We start from the raw sequence: 18,816 nt of genomic DNA on the forward strand, positions 1-18,816 counted from the left end.
CATTCTCTGCGCTGAGGACGTGACACTTTAAGTTATTCTCTAATCTCTTGACACGTGGCCCAATCGCACGACCACAACTTAATGCCTCCCGCGCTCCTCAAGTTAACGTTATACCTTTCGAAAACACGCGCTTCAAATTACTGTTTCATTCGCTCTTCGCATTCCCTCCCCTGTTCTTCTTCTCAAACTTTCTCTGCAATCTTTGCTCTCTTCTTCGCACCTCCAACCTCTACCAAACCAGACACTCAAAGGTATAATTTTTCTCCTTCGATGGCTCTTTCCTTTAACTTTGGCACTGATATAACTGCCTGGGTCTGTTTATTTCCTTTGCGTTTGCGTTCTTCTTCCCCATTTCTCTGTTTCTCCCTTTCTGAACTTCTCGTGTGGGTAGGGGTTTTCTTAGGGTTTCTTTCCCCTTTACGCCTTAACCCCATTTCGCTGAACCTTTCTTCTTCTTCATTCTTCAGCTTTCTCAATGGCGCGTACTAAAACGACACCCAACCCTCCACCCCCAAAGGTCAACTATAGGGCCCTTTACCCTTGGGCTCCCGACGAGCTGCTCACCGAGTGCTCTAGCCTGACCACCATGAAGGCTTGGAGGGATCATATCGAAGGATCAGGGGTCTAACAGCATCGTGCCTTTGGTAGGAGGCACGATGAAGATATAGCTGTGCTTCCTTGTACTCGAGGCGAGCCTATCTGTGGGGATGAGAAGGCCAACAATGGAGTTCCCTTCTTCTACTTTTACCAGACCGTATTCAAGCGCATTGGGATGCGCTTGCCCTTTTCGGGGTTCGAACGAGAACTGCTCACCGAGATCAACGTCGCCCCAGCCCAGCTACACCCCAACAGCTGGGCCTTTGTCAAGGCGTTCGGCATCTTGTGCGGGTACTTTGGCTAGTCACCCTCAGTCGATATCTTCCTCCATTTCTTTGAGGTGAAGAAACAGAGGAAGAGGTTGTGGGTGAGCCTGAGCGACATTGCTGGGAGGGTCATCCTCTCCCTTTTCCAGCAATCATACAAAGGCTGGAAAGGGAAGTTCTTCAAGGTGTGCTGCTCCGAGTATGACCATGCGGCCTTGGACGGCTTTCCCCTATACTGGGTAGAGGAGGTCAAGCTGACAAAACCCAAATCCTTAGACGAGCTACCCTCGACTGATGGAGAGGTTTGCCAAATCCTGGCCAGTGTGGGGGTTCTTGACACCTCTATCCTGATAAGCCACGAGTACGATGCTAAGGCTCTTGCTAATTACATAAGTATGGGAATCACCCCTTCTAATCATCTGTTCTCTGCCTCTGCTTGTTTTTTGCTTGGTGTATGATTTATCTGCTCTTCTTGTGTAGTGACTTAGCTTGTGCCTAACCCTTGTTGTGTTTATCTTCTTGGTGCAGATTCAAAAATGGACAAACAAAGAAGATTGAAACTCGCCCAAATTTTGAAGTCCAAAGGCGAGGCTTCGTCAAAAGGGGTTTGGGGATTCCATACCTCCAACCTCTGCAACTGCTCCTACCTCCCCTAACCTTCGCCCCCAACACCCACCTACAACAACATCTCCTCCAGCCCTTTCTTCTCCAAACCAGCCCCCAAGGTCGCCACCTCCCATAGCAGCCGTGCCTCTTGCGCTGACTGAAACTCCTGCTAAACCAGCCCCCATTGATAAAGGCAAAGGGGTGGTGGTGGTGCCTTCTGAAGACGAGGAAGACTCTGCTGAAGGGCAAGTCTTCAAAAGAAGAAGGACTTCCCGGGCGACACCTCAGGTTGCTACCTCCACCACTTCTTCCTCCCACAGGGTTGAGTCTCTTAGGGAGAACCCTCCAAGTGCCACCTCACCCCCTCAACCAATGGCCTTGGAGGGAGGGACCGAAACTGATGAGAGTCAAGTAAAGGAGGTTTTTATTAATGAAGGAAGAGGCAATTCACCATCACACTTGAAGTTCTTCCTTCTAGTCTTCTCAAAATTAAAAGAAGACATAAAATAAAGAGAGGCCCAAGCCCAAAGCCCAAGTCCATCCTATGAAGGGCAAGGCCAAGTATTAAATAATAAAGAATATTGTTGAAGGTGCTTAGAGGGAAACATTAGAAACCTCTATTGTTAAAGCATCTTTTAGTCTTTAGTTAGGAGTCTTAGGGGGGGTGTGTTAGTAGATAGGTGTAGGAGTAGAAAAGGAGGTGCCAAAGTGAAGGAAGAGGTCACACCTTCCTCATGCATTGTTTTAGGTGCCAATTCTAGAAGCTTTTTAGGAGGGAGATTTTGAATTTGTGTAGCTTGCATTTCAGCACCTTAGGCTATAAATAGAGGTGCTCCCTTTGTAAAATTCAGATTTAAATTTATCTAAAGAAACTATACTCAAAATTGGAGTGAGCATTGGAGAGCTTTTGAGCCTTCTTCTCTAGTCTTATCTTGAAGGATCATGGTTTCCTCAAGTGGCGGCTTGCACACTCATCTAGGAGCATCCATACTTCTAGTGGCGTGATCATCCAACCATTCTTCCATCTTCATGAGCATTCTCTTCTCCTTCCTTTCTTCTCTTGTTAATTTCCTTGTCTTAGCTTGTTTCCTAGTTGTTTTGGTTCGACAATTTCAGCTTGTTATTGTGTAGCTATAGTTCATTTGTGTTCTTGGCTGTTTTTCATCTTTTCTTCTTCAATTCCAGCACTTGCCCATATCAGCTCCACCACTTGCCCCATAACTTCCCCTACCGATCCAAGAAACTCTTAGGGGCTACCTGGAGAAGATGTCCTTAAGCAGCCAAGCTGGAGGGCCCAAGAAGGAGGGCATGAACTACTACATGGGTGCCTTCATTGCCTGTGCCAATACTTGGTGTGCCCAAGCCAAAACCAAGGCGGTCGAAGCTTCTGCTCTTCAAACTTTGGAGAAAGAGAATGCCTCGCTGAAAGAGGAGAAGGATCGCATGGCACAACACTAGGCTCGTAAAGAAGAGGCATACAAGGATTCGCTGAAGATAGCCCAGAAGGCCAAAGAAGAAGTCAGTAAAAGGCTGCATGAGGTGGGGCAAGCTCATGCTGAGCTTCTTAACCAGGTCGTGCCCCTCAGAGTGAAGGTCGTGGAGCTTAAAGACTGCGTTGACCGGGAGCAGAAGCTGGGAAAGACTTAGGCCTCGCTCGAGGCCAAAACCAATGATTGCGCCCTGCTAACCACCAAAAACGCAACTCTGTAGGCCAAGGTTCAAGAGCTGATTGCTGCTTTAGGGGCCAAAAAGCAAGAGATGGCTTCTCAGGCTGAGAACTTCAAAGCTGTAGAGGAAAAGCTAAGCGAAGAGGCTGCGACGGGGTTTGTTGATGGGTTTGCGGAGGCTCTTGTTCAAGCGGCTTGCGCGAACCCTGGTATCGATGTTTCAGAGTGCAGCCCCTTCAACGAAGTGGTCGATGGCAAAATTATGCCTTTGGAGGCTTCTGAAGACTAGTCAATTCTTGTATTTTGACCAACACATCATGTATATATAACTGTTTGACTTGACTTTGTAAATGCCATGAACCTTTTATGCTGCATAACTTTGAATATAATTAATCGTTCTGGCCTCATCCTCTTCGTGCATTCCTTCTTGCTTTTACTGTCTTTGATAACTTGCGTTTTTTATGCTTCTTCTCCTTGCTCTTCGAATTTCTCTTGCCTTTTTAACTTGCAAAAATTTTCAACTTGCTCTTTTGCTTACTTTTCTTGAGTCCTAGGGCGCTTACTGCCAAAGGTATTGCTAGCTTTTGTCATCGCTTAAGATAAAAGAGGTCTCGTCTCTTCTAGGGCCTCGACATCGCTCGAGGGCGAGGAGGGCTTATCTTATCTGTGATGGGTGTCCACGCTCGAGGAGAGACCCGCTGAGCGCGAGGTCGTATCGTCCTCAGCGTGTCTAAACACTTGGGACAAAGTCACGCTTTAGTGCCCACGCCCGTGGAGAGGCCTATTACTGCAACGCCGTGTTGTCCACGGGGTGTCTAAACACCAAGGCGACTTAGCCCTTATCTCTGCGCACTTGGTGCCCACGCCTGAGGAGAGGCCTGCCCGGAGGTAGTGCCGTTTCGTCCTCAGGGTGTCTGAAAACACCAAGGCGATCAGTGTTCTTGGTGCCCACGCCCAGGGAGAGGCGTGTCGGAAACATCGCCGTATCACCCCTGGTGCGTCTAAACACCAAGATGACCAGGGGTTTTGGCGATTATGCCTAAGGAGAAGGTTTCCCGAAGGATGGCGCTTCTCCTTAATTGCGTGTATCTGCACCAAGTGACCTGGTTCTCCACTGCTCCGAAAGTTCTCACTATCTGATGCCCACGCTCGAAGGAAACGTCCCCCGCCACTTCCTTGCGAGGTGTCTAAACATCAGACACCGGGGCTATTCGTTCTCACCTGAGGAGGGGGCGTCCCGAAGGAATCCCTTAACCCCTGCTCAGGGACTAGACGCCCGGATTTTAACTTATACTATGCGTACCTTTCATCTCGACGCCCACGCCTGAGAGTGTGCTCCCGTCCCTCGCCTTGGGGTGTCGACTCGTTCAAACTGGCTTGCGCACTCGACGCTTGCTCCCTTATCTGGCGATGCCTACGCTTGGCGATGCCTACGCCGGGCGACGCCTACACCTGGCGTCGCCTACCCCTGGCGACGCCTACTCTTGGCGACTCCTACTCCTGGCGAGGCCTTGAGCCTTTGTTTTTGGTTTCTTATTCTTTACTTTTACGTTATGAGAGAGGGAAAAACTGAGAGAAAATTTTCTTGAACTTCTTTTTTACTTGGGTTTACATAACGTTTTTAGTTGAAATAAAACTTCAAATTGTCTGCGTTCTAGCTACGTGGGATGGGGCCTTCTTCCAGAGTCTCAAGCTTGTACGAGCCATTCCCCTTGGCTTCGGTTACTCTGAAGGGTCCGATCCACTTAGGAGACAACTTGTTCTCCAACTCATAAGGATGAGCCTTCCGCATGACCAGGTCAGCCACTTGGAATTGCCGCGGCTTCACCTTAGAGTTGTACTGATGCTCCACCCTTCTCTTCACAACTTCAGCCTTTATCCTCGCCTCTTCTCTGGCCTCATCCAACAGGTCTAGATTCACCCTTCTTTCCTCGTTGGACTCCTCTGCTACAAAGCTCAAAAAGAGGGGCGAGCTCTCGTGATTCTCTACTGGGATCATGGCGTCTGACCCATATACTAAGCTGAACGGCATCTCCATGGTGGAGGATTGAGGCGTGGTGTGGTAAGCCCACACAATCCTTGGTACTTCTTCTGCCCACGCCCCTTTAGCTTTCTCTAGTCTTCGCTTCAACCCCCTCAGCAAGATTCTATTCGCGGACTCTACCTGCCCATTCGTCTAGGGGTGTTCGACTGACGCGAACACTTGCTTGATTTCTACTTCTGCGCATAACTTGCTTATTTGCAGGCTTGCAAACTGAGTGCCATTGTCTGAGATGAGGCGCCTCGGCACACCGAAGTGGCATACAATATTCTTCCACACGAAATGTTGTACCTTGTGCGCAGTGATCTGGGCCACTGGTTCTGCCTCTATCCACTTCGTGAAGTACTCGATGGCGACTATCAAGTACTTCATCTGCCTTATCGTCAAAGGGAAAGGCCCCTGAATGTCGATCCCCCATGTGCGGAAAGGCCACAGGCTGTAAATCAAGCTCAGCTCTTCAGGAGGCGCCTTGTGCCAATCAGCATGCATCTGACACTGCTTGCATCGCTGGCGTATCTCACACAGTCTTCTCTCACCAATGGCCAATAAAACCCTGCGCGAATCACCTTGGAAACTAGTGATCTCCCCCCCCACGTGGCTTCCGCAAACCCCCTCGTGGAGCTCCGACATGATCCTCGTACATTCATCGCCACTCACACACGTCAGAATTGGGTGCGTGAACCCATGCCTAAACAACACTCCATCCACGAGAGTATACCTTGCAGAGTTCTTCTTTATCCTCTTTCCCTCTCCAGGCTCTGCTGGGAGAATCCCATCTGCAATGTATCACCTATAAGGCATCATCCACGTGTCGCCTTCCTCTAAGGCACATACTTGCCCACACTTCTCTCCCTCGGGCGAGGCCGCATAGGTGCTTATGCGGGGTGTCCTCGCCATATCTTGAATCAAAGAGTGATGGCTCCTTGGCTTTCCTCTCACCGTGCTGATGTGAAGAACATCCACCCTGTTGTCTGCCACAAACTTTCGCGGCGTTTTGAGCGTCTCTTGGATGACTGTCCTCTGCCTTCCCCCCTTGCTTGAGCTGGCCAGCTTGGCGAGCAGGTCAGCTCTGGCATTTTGCTCCCTTGGGACATGCACCAGCTCAAAAGCGGCGAAGGCTCCCTTCAACACCTCGACATACCTCAAGTACGCAGCCATCTGTGGATCCTTTGCTTGGTACTCCCCTGTTACTTGCCCTGTGACCAACTGGGAATCACTCTTTGCCAAGAGGCTCTGCGCACCCATCTCCCTGGCCAAGAGCATTCCAACAATCAGCGCCTCGTACTCAGCTTGGTTATTGCTTGCCTTAAAGGCGAAGCGTAGGGCTTGCTCGATCAACACCCCGTTGGGTCCTTCCAAGACTATTCCCGCGCCACTCCCCTGTTGATTGGAGGACCCATCAACTGAGAGCATCCATTGTGATCCTAACTCCACCTCTTGAGGGGCACCTCCTGGTGAAAGCTCTTCAACAAAATCTATGTAGACTTACCCTTTGATGGATCCCCTGGGCTCGTACTGGATCTGACAGTTCCACTGCCCAGCGACATCTGGCTTCTGCAGTACCTTCTAAATGGGGAGGTCCGTCATCACCACCACTGTGAAACTATGAAAATAGTGGCGGAGCCTCCTAGCCGAGAACACCACTGCCAACGTCGCCTTCTCGAACGACTGGTACCTTGACTCTGGGCCTTGCAAAACCTTGCTTACAAAATATATGGGCCTCTGCACTTGATCCTGCTCCTGTACCAGCACAGAGCTGATAGCCCACTCAATCACAGCGAAGTACAAGCGAAGGGGGACGCTTGCCGGAGGCTTGCACAGCACCGGAGGCGTCGCCAAGTACTCCTTCAGCTTGAGGAACGCTGCTTCGCACTCATCTGTCCACGCAAAACTGCTATTCCTCTTGAGGCCCTGAAAGTAGGGGTGACCCTTCTCACCACCAGTAGACACTAACCTTGACAAAGCTGTCATCCACCCAGTCAGCTGCTGCACTTCTTTTACTGAGGTTGGGCTCCTCATGGCAATGATGGCCGCACACTTATCAGGGTTCGCCTCTATTCCCCTCTCTGTGAGCATAAAGCCCAAGAACTTACCCGCCTCAACCCCAACGACGCACTTCTCGGGGTTCAGCTTGAGGCGGTACTTCGATATGGTGGCAAACAGCTCTTCCAGATCCGCTGTGTGCCGCCCCCTCTCATGCGAGGTCACCACCATGTCATCTACGTAGGCTTGCACGTTCCTTCCCAGCATGGGAGCAAGAACCTTATCCATTAGCCTTTGGTAGGTGGCGCCCGTGTTCTTCAGCCCAAACGGCATCACCTTGTAGCAATAACTGCATGTCTCTGTCATGAACACCGTCTTGCATTCATCCCTTGGATGCATCTTTATCTGATTGTACCCCGAAAATGCATCTAAGAAGCTCAACATCTTGCACCCTGAAGCGCTATCTACCAATGCGTCAATGCTGGGTAAGGGGTACGAATCTTTAGGGCACGCCTTGTTTAAGTCTATGAAGTCGACACACATTCGCCATTTTCCGTTCGCCTTCTTCACCAAGACGACGTTGGCCAACCAGTCAGGGTATTGGATCTCCCGGATGTGCCCAGCACTTAGCAATTTCTTCGTCTCCTTTTGCACGACGAGGCGTCTCTCCTCGTTGAACTTCCTTCTCCTTTGTCTTACAGGGCGTACCTTGGGATCCATGGTGAGGTGGTGGCACAAGAAGTCTGGGTCGATGCCTGGCATGTCCGAGGCGGACCATGCGAACGCATCTAGGTGGCGCGAGATCACCGCCGCCACTTCGTCCTGCTCCTCCTGGCTCAGCAAACGCCTCAACCTAAACACCTTGCCATCTATCTTCCTTTCCACCACGCTGTCTACGGGTTGGGGTCGCCTGTCCCGCACGCTTTCCGCACGAGACTCGCTTCTGCTGCCTTCTCTTATAGGCGTCGCCCCATCAGGTGCTTCAGGCGTCGCCTCCTCTGATACCTCTTCCATGGGCGAGGCCCCCTTGATTACTTCTTCCATGGGCGTCGCCTCCCCATGTGCTTCTTCTAAGGGCGCATCTTCCTTGGGCGTCGCCTCCGCGTGTGAGGCCTCGACAGGCGTTGACTCCGCGGGTGTCGCCTCTTTCAAGGGCTCTTACTCCATCGACATATACGACACGGGCGGGCGCTCCATCACCATGACCGCGCCCCTCTTCGCTTTTAAGCTATTTTCATAGCATTTTCGGGCCTCTTCCTGATCAGATTTGATGACGATCACCCACTAAGATCTGGCAGCTTCATCTTCATGTGGCACGTGGAGGCCACTGCTCTTAGCCTATTCAGCGCTGGCCTACCCAACAGAATATTGTAAGCTGAATTGGCGTTGACTACCAAGTAACAAATGCTCTCTGTACGGGACGTCGTTCCATCTGTGAACGTCGTCCTCAGCTCCAAGTAGCCTCGTACTTCCACTTGGTCCTCTGCAAACCCATACAAGCATCCAGTGTAGGGCCTAAGCAGGTCAGGGGACAACTTAAGCTTGTTGAAGGTCGACCAGAACATGACATCTGTAGAATTGCCCTGGTCGACGAGAACTCTATGCACCTTTCTCCCAGCTGTGACAACCGAAATGACCACGGGGTCATTGTCATGGGGGACGACATCACGTAGATCAGCTTTCGTGAACACCAGATCTGTCTCCCATGGGTCGTCTGAACCCTCTCCAGCAACTGAATTCACTGTCCTCACATACCTCTTGTGCTGAGAGGCAGTGGGCCCTCCTCCTGAGAAGCCACCAGAGATGGTGTGTACTTCTCCGTGTATTGGCATCTCATGTGCCTGATCTTCCTCTGGCACTGCCAAGGACACGGCCGTAGCAGACCCGACCAGGTAATCCTTCAGAAAGCCATTCTTCACCAGTTCATCTAACTGATGGCCCAACGCCAAGCAGTTATTGATCTGGTGCCCAAATGCCTCGTGGAACTCATACCACGAGTCTTTGTGAGGTCCCAGCACCTTATTTGTCTTCACTGGTGGCCTCAACCTGTCAGCTATATTTGGCACAACAATAAGATCTTTAAGCTCCACCACGAAATTGTGCCTTATCGGCCTATTCCCTTCCCTTGCCGGCCTGTTTCCCTCTGCTCGACCCCTAGGTTGGGGCTTCCTCGCCTCGTAAGGGCGTCAACTCTCCTGGTTCTTCCTTCCCGTTGCTGCCTCGTTAACCCTGGCAGGTTGTGCACACGATGGTGCTCTAGGGCGTGTGGGTGCAACACTTGTGCGCTTCTCGCACACCTCGCCCTCAGTGGCGATGTGTTCCACAGCACGACGCCTTATCTCAACAAAAGTCCGGGGGCGGTTGCGGATGATCGATTCGCAGAAAGGCCCAGGGCACACCCCCTTTCTGAATGCATAGACAATCATGGGCTCCTCCGTGGTGCCAACCTTCACCACCTGAGCGCCAAAGCGATTAATATACTCCTTCAAGGTCTCGCCTTGATACTGCTTCACGTCAAACAAGTCATACGAGACTGGTGGTGAAGCCCTGTTTGCTAGGTACTGCTCCCTGAATACCTGAGAAAGTTGTGCGAAAGATGTGATATGGTCGTCTGGAAGGCTGATGAACCAGTCCATGGCCATGCCAGTCAGAGTGCTCATGAAGAGCTTGTACCTCACGGCGTCGGAGCCGCCTACCAGCATCATCTGTGTGTGGAACGCAGTGAGATGTGCCTCAGGATCTTCCATCCCATTGAAGGTCACCTTAGGACCTACGAACGTGTTAGGAATTACCGCCTCCAGAATCGACTGCGAGAACGGCGTAGAGAATTCCCTTGGTGGAGTGAAGCACTCGCGCTCGTCTGCCTCGCGTAGCCCTGAGTTGTTGCGCAACCCACGGTGCAACTCCTCATTCGTACGACAGAGCTCCTCATTTCTCGCTTGAGACGCCGTGAGATCTTCCTGCATGCGTTCTTGTTCAACTTTCGACGCCGCCATTGCCTCCTGCAATCCCTGCATCATATCCATGACCTGCTGCATGGTCAGGTCTCCACTCTCAGCGTGCGTCGAACATTGCCTGGTGGTTCTCTTGAAACTCTTCTAACGATTACGGCGGTTCTAACAAACTTTTTCGATGGAATCAAACGAGATTGAGCACGAACGGTGAAAACTTGGTGAAACTAAAGAACGAACGGTTGAAGCTTCAGGAAAACGACGGGAACTCGAACTAGATTGACGAACAACCGGTGAAAACTGAAAACAATCGGAAAACGATCGGTGGAAACCACGAGCAACAGCGTATCTTCAGCAAACTTTAAACAAACAGTGATCTGAACTGAACTTCACGATGAACTGAGGATCTTGAACGATTCTTGAAACCTGATCTTGAAAACTGCGACTGAAAACCTCTAACACTTGCGGTGGGAGCTGATGTTTTAAATTGGCCCCACGGTGGGCGCCAAATGTTCCTGCCGGTTGACTGAGAAAGTCTTCACACGTGGCTCTGACTTGCACTCGAAGACTCCTTCGTCTTCAACTCAGATCTCCGCCTTGCGCCGTCGTGAGAACCTGAAATGAAACGAGCAAAGGGCGCCCTCGCGGCCGTTTGCACTCCGACGATCAAGTCAGTGAAGCAAGAAACATCAAAACCTCCGTATCGGAGATCGTAACTAAATCGTAACTAACTCTGAACTCTCTCTCTCTCTCTTTGAGTGAGTGTGTAAACTGAGTAATGTGTGCAACTGATAGAACCTACCTTAGTAAACTTTTCAGAGAAGCTTATATACCTTGATGTTTACATGCTTACTGGCACGTGTCCTTCTGACTTGACTTCATTCCACGTGGAAAGCCTTACCACGCTGTAACCCAACTTAGGGAAACTGCAACGTGTAAGTCTTCCTTCTCTGGAGTGCATCTGGTGCGAGGGGTGACTAACTGGGTGCCAACCCATGCGCCCCAGCTTCTAGTCACTCACTTTGGGAATGTATCTTTCTTCCTCTCGTACCATGCACTTGGTTCACCCCTAGGCGTGGCCCTCTCCTGGGTCGTATCTGTCCCAGGGATTCTCCAGTGGTGGCGTGGGTACTTCACGAGGCAGGCTACCCTCCCTGCTGATACTGGGATATTGGGACTATGGCCTTGAAGCCACCTTTCTCTTCTCTTCATTACTGTTCTGAGGTACCGGGGCCCGAGGCCTCCTCGCCCGTACCGTTGCCTCTTAGCGTGTCATCCCCTCCACGGTCTTTCCTACCCGTGGGTATCGGGGGATGACAACATCAACACATGAGTCTACCAATGCCTATCACGGCGACGCCTCTTCCATGTGATGCCTACACCTGGCGACGCACAAACTGGTCAACCTGTTGACTTTCTCCCCTTGGCCCCCTGGCGGGTCCCACCACGTGTTTGACTTTGACTTTGACTTTGGTCAACGCTCGGGGACGGGACGGTACAGAGTGTGAGGGAGGAGAAGGAGGGAATAAGGAAGATGTTGAACATATTGGAGAGAAAATAGAAAAAAAAATCAAAAAAGTGAAAAACAGGAGAGGAGTGTTCCTATAAAAGATGTACCTTATCCACATGCTCCTACAAAGAAATGGAAGGAAAGACAATTTGTAACATTTATGGATATTCTCAAAAGATTGCAAATTAACATTCCATTTACTGAAGCTTTAAAGCAGATGCCTACATATGCTAAATTCATGAAGGAATTATTGACAAGGAAAAGAAAAATCAATGACCAGGAGATAGTTGAATTGGAAGTTGGATGTAGTGCTATAATTCAAAAAACATTACCACAGAAATTTAGAGATCCTGGAAGTTTCACTTTGCCAGTTACCATAGAAAATCTCACTATTGGAAAGGCATTATTGGATCTTGGAGCTAGTATTAATTTGATGTCTTTATCAATGTTGAAGAAAATTGGAGATGTAGAAGTGAAACCAACAAGAATGACTTTGCAGTTGGTTGATAGATCAATCAAATATCCACACGGAATAGTTGAAGATCTGTTGGTAAAGGTAGATAAATTTCTATTCCCTGTAGATTTTGTTGTAATGGATATTGAAGAAGATGTTGAAATACCTTTGATATTAGGAAGACCATTCATAAAAACTGTCAAAGTTATAATTGATGTAGATAAAGGAAGATTGAAGGTTTGTGCTCAAGATGAACAAGTAAGCTTTAATGTTTTAAAAGCAATGAAATATTCAAATGATCAGAAAGAGTGTTTCAGATTGGATGTGATTGTTGTTGAACCTTTAATGACGTTAATCAGGCGTCAAGCTATATGACGTTAAACGAGCGCTTGCTGGGAGGCAACCCAATGTTTTGTTTTGAAGTGTGTCTTTAATTTTTGTTTTGATTTAGTAGTATGTTTTAATATTTGATGTCTTTAAAACCAGTTTGATATGTGAAATGGTCATGTAGGTTTGAAATGTTAGGTGAAATGAATGGACGGAAGAAAGTTTAGAAAGGTTTGAAACTATTGGCAAAGATAAAATGAAAATTTTCAAGAAAATTTCATTGCAGGGTAATTTTAGCTTAAGCTAGAACTTTTAGCCTAAGCTAGATATGCAGAAAAAGAAAGAAATTTTGTTCTGCAACTTTAGCTTGAGCTAAACTGACCTAGCCTGAGCTAAACAACTCTGTTGCACTTAGCCAAATTCTAGCCTGAGCTAAAATGAGCTAGTCTGAGCTAGAAAACTCTGTTGCTCTCGGGAAAATTTTAGCTTGAGCTAAACAAATCTGTTGCTTTCGGCCAAACTTTAACCTGAGCTAAACTGATCTAGCTTGAGCTAAACAAATTTATTTCTCTCTGCCAAACTTTAGCCTGAGCTAAAAAGATCTAGCCTAAGCTACTGGAATTTTTCTAAAAAAAAAAACTGCATCATTTTAAAATCACTTTTGAAAATCCTGCACCCTAACTCATTTTCAGTCAAGCGTTCCCAGTTTTAAAAGTTCCATCCCAAAGCTTTCATACTCATTCAAACATTTAATCTACATTTCCATTATCAAGGTAAGTGCTTTATGTATAAATCTATCATCTCCATAGCCATCATCATTTCCATTTCCATTCAAGCATGTTGCCTTCTGCATTCATTTTAAGATTTCATCAAAGATTCAATCTTGTTGATATTTGAATGTTTTAATGTTGAATATGATTGTTATTTTGAGTTTATCCAAAGTTAAACACTATCTTCCATGGATTAAATACCAAAAATTACTCATTCAATGTCCTTCTATATCATGCATACCAAGTGTTTGTTAAAATGCCAATCAAATAGAACACTTTGGTTTGGGAAATGCTTATTCTTACATGTGCAGAAAAATGAGTCGCACCAAATCCACAACTGTATTAAATAATCCGTCATTGACACCCACTGAAGATACACCAGAAATGGCAACTGGACCAACTGGAGCAGCAATAGCAGATGATGAACATTCAAATTAATTCCAGAATGATGATTGTGGCACAGAATTGGACAAAGTCATAAGAGGAGATTGATACTTCTCATGCACAATGAATAGAAAAATGGTTTTATCTTTTTTGTTTAACTTTAATTTCAGTATTAATTTAGTTTAAGTAGTTTAGTTAGTAAGTTGACTTTAGCAGTTTAGTTTAATATTTCTTACTTCAGCTTTTGTTGATGGCAAACTTAAGTTAGTATAGTGGCTGATGTTTGCATATTTTGTGAAATATTGTATATAGATAGATGATGGTATAATTTTTTGGAAAAAGAAATCAAACCATTGTTCTAAATTAGAACAACCAAATGGATTGATCAGGGACTTAATTTGAAAAAGAATTTGTGGCTAGAACCATCACTCAAATTGAGAAAGGATGGTAATGTGTAAAAGTTGGAACAAGGTAAACAGTTGAAAGCAATGACTGAGAACAAATGAGGAATTGAAATTAGCCAACCAAGTGAGAGTGTGAAACCTTTAAACAGTTTGAGAGACTTTCACTAGTGAAGAGTTAATTGAGGTTGCCTAATTTCTAATCCATTTGCATTATAAAATCAAATATGGAGATGATTGAGGCATGTTTAATAGAGTTGGATATGAGAAAACTTAGGGCCAAACAACTAACCTTTGCAATATATAATGAAATGTGTAGAAAAATAACCCCTTTTTAGCTAAAATTTGTCACCCTATCTTCTGATATACATATATTGTCATACCCTGTGGTATGCTAACAAAAGGAGAGCATAGGTGCAATTCAAATTTCTATAATTAGAAGAATTGGGTTTGGTGTGGCTGTTGGGATCTTGAGAATGAAAAAAAAAAACAAAAAGAAAAAAAAGGGGATTACAAATTAATCCACATTCACATTCTCTTTTCTAAAAAAAATAAAAGAAAAAGGGATTACAAGAATAAAAACGGAAGTAATGTGGATGAATCTTATGGAAGGGATAATGAATAACACAACTAGAAATTGAATTGCAAATATGTTAATCTTTTGTTAAGTGTGCATTTTGTTATCCTGGAAAAACCAAATTTTCTATGTAACCCAACCTCATTACAACCTGAAAAAGACCTCAAGATCTATGTTTGTGAAAGTGTTTATAATCAACTGGAAATTAAGGGAAACCTTAAATTAGCTTGGAAATCAATGAAAAGATAGGGAAAACACACACCCGTGAGGAATGAAGAGAGAAATTCCTTAGTTTGATTCTCAGTGAGGAGTAACAATTGTTTACCTTGGAAATTGAATACATTCTTATCATGTCTTGGTTTGAATTGATAGGAAACACCATAATTTTTTGTTGAATTATCTTGTGCTCTTTCCATAAAGTTGTTCTGATATTGAACTATAAATTTGATTTCTAAGGATTTTGGGGAAGAATGAACTCATTTTGTTTGGGATTCAATTACTTTGCTTGAGGACAAGCAAGATTCTAGGTTGGGGGGAAATTGATAAGTGCCAATGTGTAGTTTTTATGATTGAGAAAATTGAACACTTTGGAACTTAATTGTTGCTTAATGTAAGAAAATTACCCTAATCTAAGAATTATTGAATCCGATTATATATTTTGAACCAAGAAAAAAATGAAGAAATTTAATCTCAATTTTTGTGTAAATTGCAGATGAATATGAAGCATTAAAAGAAAGAAAGCAAAAACTAAGGTGATAATATTCTTAACAATACAATCAAACTTAGCCCTTTTATTTTCAGCATCAGTCCATTGGGACCAAGGTTTTTCAATAAAAACATTATCTTTTTAAACTTTTGGAATAAAAGGACCATTTTCAATTGCATCCCAAATTCCTCTATCTGATGATTGAACAAAGATTTTCATTCGTACCTTCCAAAACTGGTAATTCAAACCACAAAATAAACGTGGCTTGTTTCTTGAGGCACCCTCCCTAAAAGGTAACTTTTCAACCATAGGAAAAAGGTTTTAAGAACAAAACTTCAAAGACTTTCAAGAACCTAGCTCTTGATGCCAATTGTTAGAATTTATGGCTTTAAAGAAGAGGGGGTTAAGTTGTTTATAAAAGATTTTTGCAAACTTTGAAGCTATAATGAAACTCAAAGTAGAATCTCAAATCAATGAATCAAGTAAAGCAATTTAAAAAATTGTTTAAGTTGATTTGCAAAAAATCAATCGGTTGTTTTTATCAGTAAAGAATAAAAACAACTTTAAAGCAGTGATTAAGGAGTTCAAGGATAGAGAAAATCACACAAGCAGATTTATACAGGTTCACTTTTATCCCAAGAGCTACATCCAATCCCTAGAAACCCCTGGGTATTCACTATGCAATCAAAAACCAGATTACAAACACATGCACCAAAGAAGTGATCTTGAACCCTTCAAGAACACACACACTTCCTTTGGAAAACCACAACACAGAATTCAGAACAACCTTTGATTCTGCACACACCACAAGTTCTTCAGAAAGACAGGAGATAGAAGATAGAATTGATCACACCTGATCTGAATCAAATCAAAGATAATACAGCACAAAACCTATTCTACTCTTTGTGAAAATCCAAAACTTGAAGTAAATCTTGAAAGCTTGAATAAACTTGACTCAAATGTGAATTTTTCAGAAATTGTAATCACTAACTCTTTCTTAGGAACGTAAAACAAATTATTTAAAGTCCAAAGGTTTGTTAAAAATATTTAAAACAGGAACCTTTCTATGAATCGTTATGAACCTTTCTACTCACTAAAGGGAGGTTCCTGGTGTTATGAGAATATACTGTAAGCATGTTTTTCAAATAAATTTTTATTGGGCGACCTCATTTAAAAACTCTCGTAAGGGAAAGAGAGTGTCCCCTTAAACGTTCACACTGCATACAAATAGCATAGTTAAATGAAATAGAACTTAAGATTGGCCTCATTCCATGTTTGGGGAATAATCCCGTCCTCCAAGGTCTCGAGTCTGTACGCTCTGTTCCCAAGTACCTCTATCACGCGGAATAGGGCAGTCCATTTGGGAGACAACTTATTCTCCAACTGATAAGGGTGAGCTTTTCGCATTACCAGGTCAACGACCTGGAACTACCGGGGTCTCAGCTTGGACTTCTGCTTATGTTCCACCCTTCTCTTTAAGGCTTCAGCCTTGATGCGCGCTTCCTCTCTCACCTTGTTGAGCAGGTCTAAATTCACCTTCCTTTCTTCGTTAGACTCCTTTGCCACAAAGTTCTGGAACCGCGGTGAACTTTCCCGGATCTCGTCGGGGATCACAGCATCAGACCCATACACCAGGCTAAAAGGTGTCTCCCTGGTGGTGGATTAGGGAGTGGTGTGGTAAGCCCACACAATTTGAGGGACCTCGTCTGCCCAAGTCCCCTTAGCTTTCTCCAGCCTCCTCTTTAGGCCTCTGAGCAGGACTCGGTTAGAAGATTCGACTTGCCCATTAGTCTGGGGGTGCTCTACCGAGGCGAACACCTTCCTGATGCCGAGCTTTGTGCATAACTTGTCTAGCTGCTGACTTGCAAACTGGGTGCCATTGTCATACACCAAACGCTTTGGAATCCCAAAACGGAAAACATCATGAAGTGCTGAATCTTGTGGGCTGTTATCTGTGCGACGAGCTCGGCTTCTATCCACTTGGTGAAGTACTCAATGGCCACCACCAGGTACTTCATCTGGCCAACTGCTAGGGGAAAGGAGCCCAGGATGTGAATTACCCATGTGTGGAAAGGCCATAGACTGTGGATCGATCGCAGCTCCTCTGGGGGTGCATGATGTCAATCGGCGTGTAGTTGGCATTGTTTGCACCATTGTGCATACCTCCTGCAGTCCTCCCTCATAGTCAGCCAGTAATATCCTGCTCAAATAGCTTTCGATGAGAGAGCTCGTCCACCGATATGAATCCCATAGATGCCCTCATGGAGCTCAGCCATGATACACGTGCACTATTCACCGCTCACACAAGAAAAGATAAGGTGAGTGTAGCCATGCCTAAACAATTTTCCATCCACCAAGGTGTATTTGCATGCATTTTTCTAGGTGATTTTGGCCTCTGATGGCTCCTGTGGGAGTAGTCCATCAGCCAGGTAATGCCTATAAGGTATCATCCAGGTTTCACCTACGTCGACCAAGCAAATGTCTGATGATTCTCCCACTGACAAGTCGTGGGCACTTATCTTGGGTACCCTCAACGTTTCCTGAGTCAACGATCGGTGCCCTCTCCTTCCGCCTTCTGAGACATTCACCTGCTGGACCTCCTCTGTGCAGGCTGTGGCAGTCCTAGGCGTTTTTAGGGTTTCCTGGATAGCTGACCTCTGTCGGCCCCCGTTGCCTGAGCTGACGAGTTTGGCCAGTAAGTCGGCTTGGGCATTGTGCTCCCTAAGAACGTGTGTCAGCTCGAACGTAACGAAGGTCTCCTTTAAGAACATCACGTACTTTAAATATGAAGCCATCTAGGATTCTTGGCCGAGTACTCACCCATAACTTGTCCAGTCACTAGCAGCGAGTCACTTTTCACCAACAAACTTCGCGCGCCCATCTCTTTGTCTAGCAACATTCCTGCCACCAAGGCTTCACACTCATTGTTGTTGGCTTTGCAGGCGAATCTTAGGGCCTGCTCGATTAGTAATCCAATAGGTCCCTCCAGGATGATACCAGCTCCACTGCCTTGCTGGTTAGAGGACCCGTCCACGGAGAGGACCCATTGGAAATCTACCACGAAGTCAACATAGACTTGTCCCTTGATGGGTCCTCTTGGCTCATATTGCACATCGAACTTGGACAGCTCGACCACCCAGCACACCATCCGACCCGCCACGTCAGGTTTCTGCAAGACCTTACGGATGGGAAGGTCGGTCATTACGATCACTGTGAAGCTCTGGAAATGCTAGGGTCGCCTTCTCAATGGCCTGATAGCGCACCTCGGGTCCCTGCAGTATACTATGATCGAGCTAATTGCTCGATTTGTGATAAAGAAGTAAAGACGAAGGGGAGTACCTGGCATTGGTGTGCCTAGAACAGGTGGGTTAGCCAAGTACTCCTCTAGTTTGAGGAATGCTACTTCGCACTCGTTTGTCCACACAAATCGATTGTAATCCACCCTTTGATCGAATCTAAAGCATAGGCATTCTCAATCTTTGTGAAAGTAAAATGTTTTCAAACTAAGTTAAAACAACCGATTGTTTTGTCGAAACAACCGATTGTTTATACATAGATGTTTTTAAGAAAAGATTG

At 46.0% G+C, this 18,816-nt stretch overlaps 3 protein-coding genes across 3 annotated transcripts; 1 reads left to right on the forward strand and 2 right to left on the reverse strand.

The window, feature by feature from the left end:
• Positions 1–4,790: 4,790 nt before the first annotated feature.
• LOC137824778 (uncharacterized) lies at positions 4,791–5,174 on the reverse strand. The gene has a single exon (XM_068630457.1). The coding sequence runs from the start codon at positions 5,172–5,174 to the stop codon at positions 4,791–4,793; it is 384 nt and encodes a 127-aa protein (XP_068486558.1).
• Positions 5,175–8,437: 3,263 nt separating this feature from the next.
• On the reverse strand, positions 8,438–10,198 carry LOC137824779 (uncharacterized). Its single transcript, XM_068630458.1, has 2 exons — positions 9,352–10,198; positions 8,438–9,213 (listed from the first exon to the last, which is right to left on the reverse strand). The coding sequence occupies exons 1-2, from the start codon at positions 10,196–10,198 to the stop codon at positions 8,438–8,440; spliced, it is 1,623 nt and encodes a 540-aa protein (XP_068486559.1).
• Positions 10,199–11,781: 1,583 nt separating this feature from the next.
• On the forward strand, positions 11,782–12,450 carry LOC137824780 (uncharacterized). Its single transcript, XM_068630459.1, has one exon. The coding sequence runs from the start codon at positions 11,782–11,784 to the stop codon at positions 12,448–12,450; it is 669 nt and encodes a 222-aa protein (XP_068486560.1).
• Positions 12,451–18,816: the final 6,366 nt, after the last annotated feature.

This window comes from Phaseolus vulgaris, chromosome 8 (genome assembly GCF_000499845.2).
Source record: "Phaseolus vulgaris cultivar G19833 chromosome 8, P. vulgaris v2.0, whole genome shotgun sequence".
NCBI classification, from domain to species: Eukaryota; Viridiplantae; Streptophyta; class Magnoliopsida; order Fabales; family Fabaceae; genus Phaseolus; species Phaseolus vulgaris.

Excerpts from the sequence above, each read along its gene's own strand:
- LOC137824778 (XM_068630457.1), bottom strand. The coding sequence starts at position 5,174 with ATGGAGATGCCGTTCAGCTTAGTATATGGGTCAGACGCCATGATCCCA.
- LOC137824779 (XM_068630458.1), bottom strand. The coding sequence starts at position 10,198 with ATGCAGCAGGTCATGGATATGATGCAGGGATTGCAGGAGGCAATGGCG. Across the intron at positions 9,214-9,351 it reads GGGAAGGAAGAACCAGGAGA|CTGACAGGTTGAGGCCACCA; the intron begins GTTGACGCCCTT and ends TGCCAAATATAG.
- LOC137824780 (XM_068630459.1), top strand. The coding sequence starts at position 11,782 with ATGGATATTCTCAAAAGATTGCAAATTAACATTCCATTTACTGAAGCT.